Source organism: Cebus imitator, unplaced genomic scaffold, assembly GCF_001604975.1.
Source record: "Cebus imitator isolate Cc_AM_T3 unplaced genomic scaffold, Cebus_imitator-1.0 Scaffold189, whole genome shotgun sequence".
NCBI lineage: Eukaryota > Metazoa > Chordata > Mammalia > Primates > Cebidae > Cebus > Cebus imitator.
Window position 1 is genome coordinate 2985929 of NW_016107504.1, and position 16612 is coordinate 3002540.

The 16612-nt window shown below is 38.0% G+C and overlaps 1 protein-coding gene across 4 annotated transcripts in view; it reads right to left on the reverse strand.

Moving 5' to 3' along the window:
• GUCY2F (guanylate cyclase 2F, retinal) overlaps window positions 1-16612 on the reverse strand; it is a 106972-nt gene that overhangs the window by 71918 nt on the left and 18442 nt on the right. For all 4 annotated transcript variants that reach the window (XM_037744958.1, XM_037744961.1, XM_037744959.1 and 1 more), the window contains exons 5-7: window positions 5759-6113; window positions 4280-4364; window positions 372-468 (exon numbers count right to left, since the gene is read on the reverse strand). In XM_037744958.1, the coding sequence (XP_037600886.1) occupies window positions 372-468; window positions 4280-4364; window positions 5759-6113 (537 nt within the window). The remainder of the gene's footprint in view (window positions 1-371; window positions 469-4279; window positions 4365-5758; window positions 6114-16612) is intronic.

A 16612-nucleotide genomic window follows, 5' to 3' on the forward strand; every position in this document is an offset into this window, starting at 1 on the left:
TCCACAACACTGTTCTAAGGCTGTACTATTTAATAAAAATGTAATATGAGCCATATATGTAATTTTAACTTTTCTAGTAGTCACAATTAATAAACAAAAAGAAACAGGTAAAATTAACTTTAATAATACAATTTAACCCGATATATCTAAAATATTTAATTTTGACATTTAATTAACATTTTTAATTTTTCAAATGTTTTTTAAAATAATAAGATATTTTACATGTTTTTACTGTCTTCTAAACCCACTGAGTATTTTACTCTTACAGCACGTCATAATTCAGACTAGCCACATGTCAAGTGCTCAATAGTTACCTGTGGCTTGTGGCTACCATATTGGACAGGGCAGCAAAAGAAGGTGATACCCCTTACCTTACTGCCAAAGTGGGGATTGATAAACGTTACATCCTCCAAAGTCAGTAGAATTTTGTTGGGTCCTTTGATCAACTGGATTTTATTTATACGACGCCTAAAACAAACATGAAATCAGAGGGACTGAACGTTTTGGCAAAGCCAGGGTTAATTTGCCCTAAGACAGTACTTAAAGAATATATAAGGTAATTGGGAGTATAATCACACATGGATCTTTACCGTAGTACCCACAGGAAATGAAGTAAGTAACCCTGGCCCTCACAACTTGCAAACTGCAAAGACCAAAAGAAAAAAATTAAAATGCTCTTAAGAGGCATCAAAAGAGAGGTGTGAAGGCACTGCATCGAATGGTTTCTCAAACTAATAAAATGGTGATCCCACATCAAGGGCACATTCAAAACAACATCTCTGAATATATTTAAGGAGCTCATCATCCTTTCTTATATGCCATAGTATTTTTCCTAATAATATCAGGGCCAAGAATTATTAATATCCATTTTATAGACAAAAACACATTAGAGAAACAAAACAAAATTGACCAAATTGGCATGAAATCCCCTAGCCTGAGGCGGAGCTAGGACTTGAATCCTTGCTCCTTGGCTGTGGGCCCAGATTTCTGCCTGTAAGACCACTTGTATTGTAAAGTTGCATCTATGTGTTGCCAAAGCAACAGTTTGAAAAGTGGAAAAATTCAATCAGTTGGTTGCTTTGTCTACATGATTCCAAACAAGTAGGCTGACTGAGTTTTCTTCTTTTACTGAATTGCTCTCTTGTCTGAGCATTACAGACACAGTTTAAAACTGATTCTCTCTAAACATGCCCATTAATTTGCAGTGAATGTAATTATTTTCTGCAAATCAATTACTAGACACATAGGGGTTTATGATGTCTACTCACACAGTTAGGTAGGTCTGACTGGGCAACTTGAAGACTTGGAGGGAACCTTGATTAGTCAGTATGCTTGTTTTGCTGTTTTGTCTTGGGGGCTCTGACAGCTATAGTTTGGCTTTGCTTTTTCTGTAACCCCATAATGGTTACTATGTGGAATGTATTAAAGCCAAGAGCCACGGTGGAGAAAACAACCACTGAATCAAAACGCTTTGTCAAGTTGCTCTAAGGAGAAGTTTACGATGTCACTGTAACTTTAAGTATCAGCAACTCAGTTTTTCTCAGTGATTCCACTGGTTTGTAAATAAACAATTAATGCGTTTCTAATTGTCTGCCAACAAATATGTCCCTTATCACTGTGGGAGCTGCTGCCCTGCAGTGAAAATTAAAAATTAAAATCCTATAGTGGATTCTTGGGTAGAGCACATGAATCTTTTGGCAAAGTAAAGCATCACTCCCTAACTTACCTGTTTCATATGTGTGGTGAATTGTCTTAAAACAGGCACACTTGTAAAAATAATCATGCTACAGAGTACACTCTAGTAGAAAGCAAACTGGACTCCAAATCCAGAGACCTGGGGTGCAGTGCAGATTCTGTCATTAATTAGCCAGGTCCAGGTGACCTTGGATAAATAATTTAGTCTCTTCATCGCTCAGTGTCCTCGTCTATCTAGCAGAATAATAGCCCTTGCATTACACACTTTAAGGAGTTATTTTGAAAATCAAATCTGATAATGTATGTGAAAGTGCTCTGAAAAGCATGAAGCACTATGAAAGTATGAGGGCTCATTATTATCATTATCATCATTAGTATAACAAAGCATGGGAGAGCTTCATAGAAAGGCGATGCAATCTGGTTCTGGAGGAGTAGGAAGAAAGGAGGAGTTCAAAGAATCCTTTGTTTTGGGGTGGTTGCATTCTTTGCATCTTTCTTTCTGAAAAAAAACTTAAACAATCAAAACATACAAAAAAGAAAGGAACAGAGAGTTACTCTCCTGCAAGTAATCACCATCTATTACAGAATCTCATCAGCCGCTCAGCTCTTCTGATTGCAGCCGTGGTGGGCAAAGAGAGGGAGAAAGGCAGCAAAGAGGGGGCATCTTTTGTGCTTTGTTAGCTGAAGAACCAAGGACCAAGTGAGTCTGGGAAATGATGTACCTCTTTCCCATCTCTCAGTTTTCTGTGACCACTTGAAGTATGAATTGTCTCAAACTCATTTTCCTCTCCAATTATTTTCCTCTCTAATCATGCCCCTCTCCAATCTTTGCCCTTCAGCCCGCAAGCTTCAAACTCCTCCCCACTGTGTTTTTTTTCTTTTTTCCTTCCTTTTCCAAGAATTGCAGACTAGGCTCACTCGAAGCCCAAAGAATCAGTCCATATAGTGGGAAAGACCAGTTAGAACTGTCATTTGGGGGGCTGACAAGTAACATAAACAACCGAATGACTCCATTTTCCACATTGCCATGGGATGTTTTGGCATTAGGTGGTCTGTTACTCCTCACATCTCTCTAGAGAGGAAAGCTTTTTGATTGTATAGAGTTTATTTTTGCTAAGAATCTAATGATGTTAATGAAATACTTTATTGTTTGGCAGCAGCTAAGTTAAAGGTATTAAATTTCTGCTCTTATCAGGAATATGTCACGGTTACAGAAATTAAAAGAAAAACTTCCTTTCAACTAGTGTCTTTATCAAGTGTGTTTTAACAATTCATAAGCTATCTACTATTCTGTGTGGCTTTATCAAATTTCTAATACTGGGGAAATTGGATAATAGAAGTTTTTCACAGCTATGCCAACATTTTAAACACTAAGAGTAACACCTGTTATGGTTTCAATCCAGTATTTCTCAGACTTATTAAAATATTAGAGCTGGAAGGACTCTTAAACATCATCTAATCCAATTTCTTCATTGTGCAAGTGAGAAAATTCTGGCCAAGAAAGGTTAGGTGGTTTGCTCACGATCACACAGAAATTTAATACACTATAGAATTTCTTTCTTAGAACTCACCAACATAGCCTCACTCCATTCCCTACCAATCCATGCCATATTGTTGTCAGGACCAGTCTTACTAAGAGGTGATAAAGATGTGGTTTGCAGGGTGGCAATGGGAAAGTGGGATAATTATAATGTATTTCATTTTTCACTTTCCTCCAATTGTTCTAGTGTGGAAAGGGTCCAAATGTTAAAATGCAAGATTTATAAGAAAGAGGTGTCATGTTAAGCCATCTTCAGCCACTTATCCCTGATTGTGAAATAACTCTTAGATTATTTAGTCATGTACTAAGGGATCTGAGGGAGGAAGACAAAACTTGATAATAATAAACATGTTGATGATTAGACAGGATCACTTTTGTCCAAGCAAGCAAGATGGTAGAAATCTGGAATGTGATACCCTGGACAAAAGGCTTGAGTATCAAAGTGAACATCCTGGGCTTCCAACAATCAGCAGGAGAGTTCCTTGTGCCTGGAAAGGGGTTCAGATTTTACCATTTGTTGAGTGCCTCCTATGAGCCACATACAGTTCTAGGTGCATTACTTACTTTAGTTTACTTAATCCCCATTATAATCCTATAAATTCATACCATTATTCCTAGAGCTTGGATTCTAGCAAAGTCTGCCTAATTCTTGGAATTCATTCAAATATCTCAACTCCATTCCCTATCCTCACACATCATTTGGGCAAGGGGATGGTTATAGGAGACTCTGCTAGCGGGAAAGAGAACAAAGATAGGGAGTAGACTGGCCCTGAAGTACTAGTTCTCTTATTTCACCATTGTGTTCAGGGCCAGATTTATTCACCGGCAACAACATTAACAACACAGCTGAGGAAGTTATTCTTGGCATCGTGAAAACACTTCACTTCAAATGGGGCCTGTAAGAATGGTAAACCACTATGGAAAAAAGAAAATCAGTGGGTCATGTAATGAGGCAATTGTACTGAAACGACTTCCTGGAAATCAATATTAACAAGGCTATTACGGGCTTGTATTTTTTATATACAAAAAGAACAAAAAATGTACCTTATAAAGTAAGCAAATCCATTAATAGACAGCAGGGCTATAAGCAAAGTAAGGCAGACCACCATGGCAAAGGCAGGGTCGATGCCTGCAGAGATCGAGAGGAAGAGGAAGAATGGCATTATCAGAGAGAGGCAGTAAATAAAGGGCACCACAGAGTGACTCCTCATGCTTTCTGGTGACTCTAAAATCAAGCCACATCTACCTAACCTAATTCCATTTTTTCTCAGCACAGTCTGTCTTGTTGACTTTATGGACACAGAAAGCAATTTCACTGTTCTGAAACAAAACCACTCACCACTGTGACAATAACAAATCACATGAATTAAGGCTGACCAGAGTGTTTCTTTGGAGGAAAACGTCCACGAATGGAAAATTTTGAGTACCTTAATTTAAGTTGGACAGCAATAGAGTTCTTAAGAATAAATATGTTATCTCACCTGTGAAGGGTAAGTACTAAGTTGCCTTCATAAAACAAAAGGCCTTTTTAATTCACCTGAGTCCATAGACCTTGTAAGTTGCAGATGAAAAACATAGTACTTCTCCTTCAAGGTGGGGGTAAATTTGGTTTTGATAATTAGTGTTTTCAACCAAATGTAAATTAGCTTCGATAAAATCTAAATATTTGGATAGATTAATAAGATTTTTGAGAGAAATATTATGTGAGTGAAGAGGTAGTTGGGCGTATCATGCTAAAGCAAAATAGAAATCAAAGCCCCTTTCAAATGCATTCATTTGGTTTTAAAAGAGTTTGGTATACAATTGCATAATAATAATATGGGTCCTTCCAAAGTTCCCCTCTGCCTCTCAGAGATTTGACAAAGTTTCCCCTCCCTCTTCCACAAGCTAGAGGAGCTCCATCAGTCAATCAAACTGTAAGTATTTACTGGATGCCTACCGTGTTGGGCAGCATGAGAATTATTAGCTATGGTCCCTACCCTTAAGGAGCATATATTCGGGAGGAGGGGTGGAGACACAATCAGTACACAAGAAACAATTGAAAAGCAATTTTGTGCTAAGCTGTGAGGTACAGACTTTTATTTCAATGGGAGTTTAGAGAGGAGAGAGTATAGGTAAGGTATTTCTGTGGTGAGACCTGATTGGCAGTATTAGGAAACATGAAGGGATGGATAGGTGACCTTGAAAGCAGGAGAAACAATCATAGGTCAGCCTACAAAAGAGCAAGAAGAAGGCAAATGTCTTCCTCTTTTTAGAGTAACCTCTTTGGGAAAGAGTGAGATTCATTTTAAAAAGAGTAGTGGGGAGGCTTCTAAATTGTGGGTGATAATTCAAGGCTGAAAAGTACCTCTCATTGTTCTTATTTTTAATTAACCAAATAGAGTGTCAGAAATGTGTATGTCACCCTAACGCAAATGACTGATTTTATGAGTGTTTCAATATTAAAATACGCCTTCTCCTAAAGAGGTTCCCTTATAACCCAAGCTGAGCCACATTGACTACTAGTGATTTTCCATTCCTTACCTCCATGGCAGATCTTCCCTTCTGCAAACCAGCATTTTGCATCTGCTCTAGGGGGCCTGCCACCAGGGAAGTGAATAGGGGTCCCTCTGAAACGTAGCAGCTCCGTTTCCATGTCCACTGTGTAGGTGCTATGGAGTTCCCATTCTTTCCGGTTGGTGTCCAGGATTACATATTCTGAAATTCCATTTCCATTTGAATCTGTCCTTATCAACTGGTTGAATCCATAGAACTGCATGTTTCTGGAATGCTGAACCAGGCTGGCAGCACCAGCCTGTCCATTTTCTTTCATAGCATTATTCATGGCTTTTGCGATAAAGTAAATTGAATTGTAGATGGTTCCAAACAACGGTGAAACCTATTTTTAAAAATTACAATTATCTTGAGCTCTGGTCGCCCTAGAGCGATCTCAGAGTATATTCCAAGCCTGTGTTCATTACTATGGGCTGCACGTTTGAGTGGAATAGAGCTATGAAGACCCAGAGGAAAAAATTGTTTCTAAGGACTTGCTTGGTTTCTCCCCTGAATTTTTCTGTTTTTCTCCCCCAGGCTGTCACATCTTTAAATATATCAAATATGACAAGTTTATGAGCAAACCTAGTCATACACAATATATTTTTATGCTCCTAAACTAAGAAAATGATTTAGAATTATAAAGGGCATTTAAGAAAACAAGTATAGAATAGACAAAGGGAGTTCAAAGGAAATATACCAGGTTAATTACTGGTGCACTGTGCATGGTAAAATCATTTCACTGGCACTACTAGAGTGGTAGGTGTGTGGAGAGACTGTAAATAATGTGACTCCACAGTGCATGTCTGTATCCTGTCTTAGCTCAAAATGGCTATTTTTCTAGACACATGCTCCCCAGAGAAAGCAAACATTAGAATTCACTTTTAAACACATACTTACACATACACACTCACATGTATGCACATGCAGACATCCACCCTGACACATACGCACCCAACTATCTAGAGCGAAAAGTTTCTAGAGTATAGAGAATGCGAGTTTTAATCAGAAAACCTATTGGTGTACAAAGTGCTAAAGTTCCAACAAGAAGTCACTGTAAAACAGTAAGACTGCTAGGGTGGAGAGCATAACTGTGCCTGCTAAATAAATATGGTAAAAGCAACAATGTTCTTGTATACTACACCAGATGTACTTACTCATTAACCTTGTAGGTTTATTTTTGGAACAAATCTTGTGTCTTTTTTTCCAAAAAGGTAGAGAGGATGAGCAAACAATTCCCTTCTCTGTACCTCCCCCCATCTGGCCCCTCACACACGCGGCCATGGCTTCATGGTTTTCCATGTCACTTCACTTCTAGGATGGAGTTCAAGAAAGCTATGGTCATGCCATTTTACTGAGCATCAGGGAAAGCTGATACTTGTTACTTTGGTTTCACAAGGTCTAGAAAGCTAAGCTCCTGTAACAATCTTCATGTGAAAAAAAGGCTTAAAATTGAGTGAATCATTTTTTGTTGAAAATAGAAATCAAGATGCAGAGAGGTGTAACAGCTAGCTGGACACTGCCATGTCTTGTTAATGTAGAGTGGGGGTTTTCAACTCCAGCTGCACATTAGAATTACCTGAAAAGTGTCAAAAATAGCAGTGCCAAACCCAACCAAGACCAACAAAAAGAGGTGCATTTAGTTTGAGATCCCAGCAATCAGCATTATTAAAAGCTCCCAATTGATTCTAATACTCATGCATTGTTTTAAGACATCAGTAGAGGAGAAGGTATCCTGTCCTGTGATTAGTGTCCAATGCCAGAATGTTTGAGAAAGTCACTTATCACCTTTCTCTGTGCTTCAGCTTCTTACTCTGTGAAATGAGAATATAGAATCATAATGTCTAAACCTTAGAAGTCATCTTGTCTATGTAACTTTATAGGTAAGAAAGGGAGACGCAGAGAAGTTACATGACCTGTCGAGTTCACCAACCTGAGCATAAAATAAGGAGTAAAATCCAAATCTCCTGTTTCTTAGTTTAGCATTCTTGATTGAAATATATGTCCCCTGTGGTCCCTACTGGATCTGAACTCATGTGGAAATTCCTAACACTTGGTCTATTCCAGGGGCCAAATTTAGCTTGTAGACACTTTTATAGACTGTATAAGGGTTCTTCTTCATCTCGCTGACCTCTCTCTTTATGTTGAAGTGCCCCACAGCTCAGTCCTTGGTCCTCTTTTCTGTCCACACTAAGTTCCTTGGTGATCTCTTTTGTTCACATGGCTTTAAGTACTAGATAGATCTATGCCATAACTCTCAGATTTATACTTCCAATTCAGCACTCTATCCTAAATTCCAGATTCGTATAGTCAATGGCCTACTTTTATATCTCTACTTGGATGTTAAAAATTAACATACCCAATGTTGAACTCATCATCTTCACCCCAAATCCTTCTTAACCATCTACAATGTCTCAGACTATGTTAATAGCTACTCCATTCTTCTAGTTGTTCAGGCCAAAAACCTTGCCCCCCATTACAGAGCTAACTACTAGCAGAGCAGAAATCAATACCTCAGTCTCCAGAGAGTTTTATTTCAATGATCTTTCTTCATCACCCTGTCTCAAGATGTACTCTGTAGAAATAGATCATGAGTGGATGACATGTGCTGCAAAGGTATCCACACTTACTTACCTAGCACACGCTTAGCTCCCTTAAGAAGTTTTCACTATTTCCCCCCCTGACATTCTCAGATGTTCCATTTGATTGTCTTTGGAATTTCTGCAGGACCCTGAGTGTTTTCTGGGGGCTTTGGTAGGTTATGACAGTAAGTGAAGGATGGAAAGTGGAGTATAAAATCAATACTAGTAAAACAAATAAGTGGGGAAAAAAAAAAAAAAAACATGGCAGCAAGCTCCTAAAAGCAGACAGAATGCTAGTGTTCTATTTTGAAAGGCACAGAACCTTCTGGGAAAGAAACTGCATCTATCTGCAGCCAAAAGTGAAGATTAAAACTCAAAAACAACACTCCCACCTCTGAGTTGATCCAGCACACTGGGTTTTCAGCTGGCCAGGCTGTCCTGGCCTTTGTGCTCCCAGATTGACCCATTGGAGTTGACTGACAGAAACTCCCCAAGATGACAGAAATCTGAAGGCCGTTCTTCAGGATTATCTAGCCTAGACAACACATGTACTCACAGCCACAAAAGTATGGTAGAGAGGAAAACAGCATAGCTATAGCAACAGCATTCACTTGCAAAAGAGGGGCTGTCACAATAGCCCACTGTCACTTCCAGGCCTTGGAGTGTACTGTAATTGGTTTGAGTTCCTGTTTCATCCATTGTGCCCTCAGCAAAGGGAATTGCCTCTTCCCATATGTGGAGGGCACACTCTGTTAGCATCACTCACAAAAAGTCTCTATTTGCACTTGCTACAAATGATGAGAAAGAGAAAAAGTAAAGGTTGGAACACAGGAAGAAGAGGCATTCTCTACAGGCCTCTATCCCAGCTTCTCACTACTGCTCCAAAAAGGTAAGACAGAATTGGCAGGAACTTCTGTCAGACAGGTGACCTTGTTGACATCACAGTCCAAAATGGTGAAACCACTGATGACTAAGCCTATTGTTTTTGCCTACCGTATAGACCTGAACCTGAAAGAATGAATTATGAATGATAATTAAAACATATCATTGATTTTTATTCTGTGACTTTAGATAGCTCTACCCTAGGCTCTCAAAGTTTTTATCCAAGAGAATAAGGTCTGGATCAGGAGCAGTAATATCTGAATTTGTTCAGTATAATGGTTCATGCTGTTGTTAAGTTGACTACCATCAGTTCAGATTTGCTGTGTCTGGGAAGAAACAAAACTGACTTCCAAATAATTTTGTGCTCATAAGTGTACATTAAAACGTGCCTAGCTTGAAAAGCCATCACTTGAAGGACAAAACGGCAACATCAATTTTGAACAAAAAGTAAGGCACCTGCAGAGATCAAGAAACCAAAGGGTAATTTAATTCTTGCTATTAAAGGTAGTACCTCCAATAATGTATGATCTCAGCCCTTGGGCTTAGTCAAGAGATTGATAACAGACCAATGTATTTGAATTGAGGCACACAAACACAATACCCTTATTTTCCGCAGAATGGGGTAGAAGAACAATCTTCGCCACTGTGAGCTGCAGACCACCTTTTCTAACAGCCTTGTGTGGTGGGCCCCATTCTATAATGTTCCCATCCTAACCACATCTGCTGCAGCCTAGCATCCCTCTGCCAGGTACCCATATTTAGGGCAATGTAAAACAATAGCTATAAGGAGCATAAGGTCCCCAAGCTTGCTAAGAAATCTGACGGATTTCCTTTGCTTAATCAAATAAGGTTACATTTGGAAAAATATGCAAAATGTATGTTCCAGCCATATACATTTGTAGCCAATGGAATTTAACTGAAAACAAGCATTGGGAATACAATAAAAAGGAAGAATCCAGGCATCAAACCCTAATTCAGAAGTCTAATTTGTGCCAAAATATAAAGGTACAAAGTTATAATCCTTGCCCGATAATCCTGAGACCATATTAGGATGTTCATCACTGGTGTCCCCACCCCTCAAGTCTCTCTATTCTGATTTATTATTCTCTTTTCACAGGTCCTCATAAGGGCCTAGTACCTCCTGCATTACAGGAAAACAATAAATCTATTTGAATCAAAGTATTAGTCACTTCGCAATTTTACTTTGCTTGAGTAAACATTGGCATTAGATGTTATTAGCACAGTGGAATAAAACACAGCAAGCCTAATGTGTGGTTAAATGGTCAGGTTCTTGTGGCAGACTTGGACTGAAATCCAAGCTTTACAACTTGCCAGCTGTATGACCTTGAGCAAGTTACCTTGAGCCTTACTTTTCTCAACCACAAAAATGCAGATATCAATATCTAATTTGTAGGCTTCATCTGAGGATTCCATTGGATCATTTATGTAAACTACCTGGTACAGAGTAAACACTGAATATACAATAGCTGCTATTGTTTGCATTTCAGAAGAGGAGCACAGGGCTCTGGTAAAACCATCTTGGAAGTACAGTGTTCAAGTCCCTCGTCCTAGCCTTGAACTGCTGACCAAGAAGTACGAGGGTCCCAATTTTAGACCCAATTTCCTTAGCACCTAAAATGGAAAAACTGTTCTCCTTCATTTGGGAAAATATCTCTTTTCTATTTTAATTTCTATTATATCCCCTGCAGAATGCCTGACCCACAATAATAATAACAAGTTTAATAATAATAATAATGGCTAACATTTGTTAAGGGGTTATCAAGTGCCAGGCAAATGATTTAGTGTCTTAATTTATTTAATCCTTACAAGAACCCTGTTAGGTAAGTACTATTGTTATTTTCAATTTTAAAATGAGGAAAAGAAGACATGGAGAGCTTAAGTAAACTTATGGCAATCTGCCTTCAAAGCCCACGTTCTTAACCTTCATATTACATCTGAACTTTATAAGCACTTACTAACTTAATTAATAAGCTTTGGTAAACTCACCAGTAAAGTAATATCACATGTACCCTTTTGTGACTTAGTTTTTCTTCATGACTTTTCATAGATTTCCTGATTAAAGATAATGCAATCAAGATTTTTTTTTTTTACTTCACTCTCTTTCTCCTCTCAAACATCACTCTCAAAGAGAACAAGGAACGGAAACACTAAATCTCCATAGGTAATGGTATTGGGAGATTTAGGTTACAAGGTATTGATTTGAGGCACACAAACACAATACCCTTATTTTCCGCAGAATGGGGTAGAAGAACAATCTTCGCCACTGTGAGCTGCAGACCACCTTTTCAGTTTGTGTGCCTCAAATCTGTAACCTTGTACCATGGAATCTGAAAATGAAAAGTTGCTACAAACATGGCAACTAGTTTCGCAAAGTGGAGAACAGTGAAAACTAAGTGCCTGCAGAGGGAATTACTGATAAGCAACAAGTCAATGTGCCCTGTAAGAAATCCTGGAAAAAATTAGTGATTACAACCACCATGTGAGGGTGAGGCCAAACACCAAAAGAGGGAGAGCTCTTTGAATGTTAAGGAACAGGTAGACATGCCCCAAAGCCACCTCTCCCTGGGAGGAACAGACGTCTATAGGAAACAGATTACATTGATCCAGAGCAGCTCCAGAGCAGGGATACTAGACAAAAGGGAAGTTGGAAATGAAGTGGAGCACAAAAAGCAGTGATGAAATTAGCCTTCATGCTTAATGGTGAGAATCCCAGTCTCCTTCTCCCAACATTGCTTCTGGAATACTGACAGCTATGATTATGACTACCAAGAAGATTATAAGACTCTTCTCTGAAGAAAAAGGCTAGCTCAAGATCCAAGGCCTACAGATATTAACCAAAAGAGACAAACAAAAATAACTGGTTAGCTAATTGCCCTATACTGAAGCCCACTTGTCAACATATCCATCATGAACATAAACCTTCAAATCTGCAGACATCTATGGAAAATCTCCAACGTGAAAGTGAAACATGAAAAATTAGGAACAGTAGAAAAAACAGATGAAACAGAGAACAGAAGAAAACTTCAAAAAAACTATAATGAATACCTCAGGGTAATAGGAAAAATACTATATTGATAAAACAGAAGCAGAATGCGATTAAAATAATCAAACAAGAATGAACTATTGGAAATTAAAAATATAAGCAAATCATTCTTAAGAACTAGTAAAAGTGGGCCGGACGTGGTGGCTCATGCCTATAATCCCAGCACTTTGGGAGGCCAAGGCAGGAGGATCACCTGAGGTCAAGAATTCGAGACCAGCCTGACCAACATGGAGAAACCCCATCTTTACTAAAAAATAGAAAATTTTCCAGGCCTGGTGGTGCATGCCTGTAATCCCAGCTACTTGGGAGGCTGAGGTAGGAGACTTGCTTGAACCCAAGAGGCAGAGGTTGCAGTGAGCCGAGATTGCACCATTGCACTCTAGCCTGGGAAACAAGAGTGAAACTTCCTCTCAAAAGGAAAAAAAAAGAATTAGTCAAAGTGTTAGAACACAAAGATGAGAAACTCTCCCAGGAAGGAAAACTAAAATCAAAAATATGGACCATGTAAGATAAAAATAAGGCAATTAAAAGATCAACCCAGGAAATCTTATATCTTATATATTGTATAGTATTTCCAGAGAGAAGAAGGACAATGTTGTTGAAGAAATTATCAGATAAACAATAGAAGAAAATTTCTCAAAGGAATCAGCTTCTAGATTGAAAGTCTCCACCAATACAGCATATTATGTGTCAAACATTCCTGTATCATCATGAAATTTCACAGCATCAGAAATAAAGAGAACATCTTAAAAGTTTCTGAGGGCATAAAGAGGAATGAAAATAGGTTGTATCAAAAGATTAGGAATAAGAATAACATTGGTGTTCTCAACACCAACAGTGGAAATTGGAAGACAATGTGCCATGTCTTCAAAGTACTGAGGGAAAATGTTTTCTACCCTAGATTTATATACTCATTCATAATATCAATCAATAGCGAAGATGAAATAATGACTTTTTGGACATGCAAAATCTCAAAAATTTACCTCCTGTAAAAAGCTACTACAAGATGTGCTCCACAAAAATGACAAATTAAACCAAGAAAATAGATCACAAGATTCATAAAACAGTAGACCCTGCACAGAAGAGAAAGAGACTTTTAAGAATGATGAAAATAGAGAACTAGCATAATATTTATATTTGTGCAGCAGCCTTAGGGAGCAACATGTTTAGATGGGGATGAGAAGACAGAGAGCCCCAGGAAAAAACAAATAAAATTGATAAAGAATTTAACAGGCTTTACTATGTATAAAATTGTTTTGAGGGGATTTTACAGCCGTAACAAAAAGTGTGGAAAGACTTAGACATTCAAATTAAGGTACCAAATTAAAAAATAAAGCAATAATTAACCCCAGTAAAAATCAAAAGTTACATGTGACAAGAATTATAACCATAGTATATCACGTGGATCAGTAATAAATGATATTTATGTAGGTACTATGTTAAAAATACTAAATATGGATTTAACTAAAAATTGTGATATAAGCACATTGAAGGTTGAAAGGAGAGTAAGGAACTACAAAAAGGCTGAGTGCTCCTCAACTATAATAGGAATGTGACAAATAATGCTCAAAATTGATTAATCAAGAGTCACCAGTAGTAGCATAGCATTTGGAAACACAGAAGTAAATACCAGCATAAAGAGCTTAAAAAAAAATGAAAGTGGTTGCTTCTGATGAAGGGAAGAAGGGAGGCCTTAAGGGCTGCTTTGTTATTGATATAAACCTTTTAGCACTTCTTGACTTTTAAAACTATGTGTATGTATCACTTTCATAGCTTTCTGTTCATTTTTTACCTGTTAAAGAAGCAAGAGTATAAATTAAAAGATGTTGCAAACCACTGCTATAGACAATATTCCTTATATATAGAAATCTCTGTTGGAAACTTACTGGGCAAAGGAGAAACATTGCCATCTTGTTAATGCATTTGCTTAACCATATATTATCTGTCTCTCTCACTAAAAATTAAGGTCTATAAGGGTGGCAACAAGTGATGTGCTAGCAAATGTTTGACAAGAGCTATATAAAAAGGGGAAAAGCTCTTATTTGTAACATTTGTCCATTTCTGTGGTGTAACTACTACTATCATGCCTGATTTCAAGCTACCAATTGATGTCACTGAATGCAGAGCTAGGAAAAGATGCACAGAATCAGATTTTCTAGACTGGCTCTAACATACCATTGCTAGAAACCCTGTCTGTCTTGCTTAGTGTTCTACCTAGGGTTCAACACAGTGCCGAGCACATCACAGGTGCTCAATAAATAGTTGTTGACCTGTTGATCAAATAGGGAAAAAATAATAGAAGCCCAGATATAGACAAATATCAAACCACATAATTTGATCTGAGAATATACCATTTATAATTTTGAAAGCTGGAAATACTGAGAGCCTCTCTGCCAGTAATCAGAAAACTTCAATGGAGTAGGAAGCTGAAGTCAGATTGTAACTTAGATGCCAAGTCATCACCAATCAATAAAGTTATCCTAGTCTCAAAGGAGAAAAAGTGGAGAGAAAGGTAACTGTGAGCCAGGCACTCTGATAGTCACTTTTTACATGTTACTTTGTTCAATTTTCATGGTAGTTCTAGAAGACATAGCTCACTAACCCATTTTACACGTGGAGAAACTGAGACTCAAATGTCTACGTAACTTGCCCAAGGGCACACAGCTAGTAAAAATGAGAGCTGGGATGTAAACCCAAGCTTATCTAACACCTTATCACATGCAGTTTCTGCTATACCGGCTACCTTCTAAAGTACCTTTGAACAAGATAATTTAGGGAAAGTGGGGGTTTTGTTTATCAGAGACAGGAACATAATTATCTCATCCTTTTATCATTCTTCAGTTATGAAGGTCCAGACTGAGCACATGCGAAGTGAGGGGCACAAATGCATCCAAACAGGCTTTTTCAGAAGCTCTGTGTTCTTTGTTGTAGCTCTTCTCTCTATTTCCTTGTTTAAAGCAGAGTGCAGGCTGCCTAGCAACCAAGCTAATGGCATCTTTTTTTTGCCTTAATTACCTTATGTTTTCCACAAGCTCAAAGGGATTGACGCAAATATCAAGAGAAGAAAGTCTGAGTTTTTATGTGAAAATACCTGTTCATATATATATGTGTGTGTGTGAACAATACACATACACATACATACATGTGCACACATATACCCCCTCCTTCCTTTTATCCTTTGATTAAAATACAAAAATTACCTCCATTGTATATATGTGATGCCATACCACCGGTTAAGAAGTACAAAAATTCACCATCTGGTTGCTTGCCTATAAACACATCAAACAACTGGTTTGACTAACCATTCTGAGCAATTTGAGGCGTTCTTGACAAAACTGACCAGTTGTTTTTAGCTGTGTGTGTGTGTGTGTGTGCACGCATGCATGTGTGTCTCCTAAAAGAGAGTAATACTTATTATAAACTTATCAGTAACAATAAAGTCCAAATCCAGTATTGTTAATATCTCCATTATTAATTTTTTTATTAGAACAAGAATCAGCAAAATCTTTGCTATAACTCCTCCAGGCAGAAAGATACATAAACCTAAGTTTCACTTGAATCACTATTCAGACAGAGAAGCAGCCCACAGGATAAAGAAATAAAGGACCGATGAAAAAGAATATGAATATCAGACACAATCAACTGCCTACCTAACAGCCTTCTTTCTTGCTAACAGAATCTCAATTTTGTTCACATTTTTCCAGCAGCTATATATTTTGTTCACATTTTTCAATCACGGTGGTCACATTCCTCCTTCTAGGTTATTGGTTTAGACATGGGCATAGGACAGAAACGTGACAAAGAAAGTATGGGAAGAATTCTGCTTGGTGAGATTCTGAGAAAGATTTCTTCAGTCTTAAAAAGAGACACAAGAGAAAGACAGTCTCTACTTTCACCTCTGGACATTTTCACCTATATGTGATGTCTGGAACTGTGGCAGCCACCTTGGGACCATAAGAGGAACCGGCTCATCAGGGCAAGCTTAGCATGCTATAGCTTGTAAAGTGGAAAAATGAAAATAACCTGGTTCATTGATTACATTATTGACTGCTGAATTAACCAACCCTGGGGCCCTCCTATCTTCAAATTTTGAAAAAGAATTATTATTTAAACCATTTTGTATTGAGCTATTACTTACAGCCAGAAGCAATATAACTAATACAGTATTCTAGGAAATGCCAGAGCTTTTAAACTTATGTATATGATGTTCTAAGTACTTTTGAAAATGCCTACTTTCTATATCTGATCTCCAATGCACAGAAACCTCCCTTTGTATTTTTTCCAATCTAAATGGCTTCTTTTGCCTCCCCATCTTCC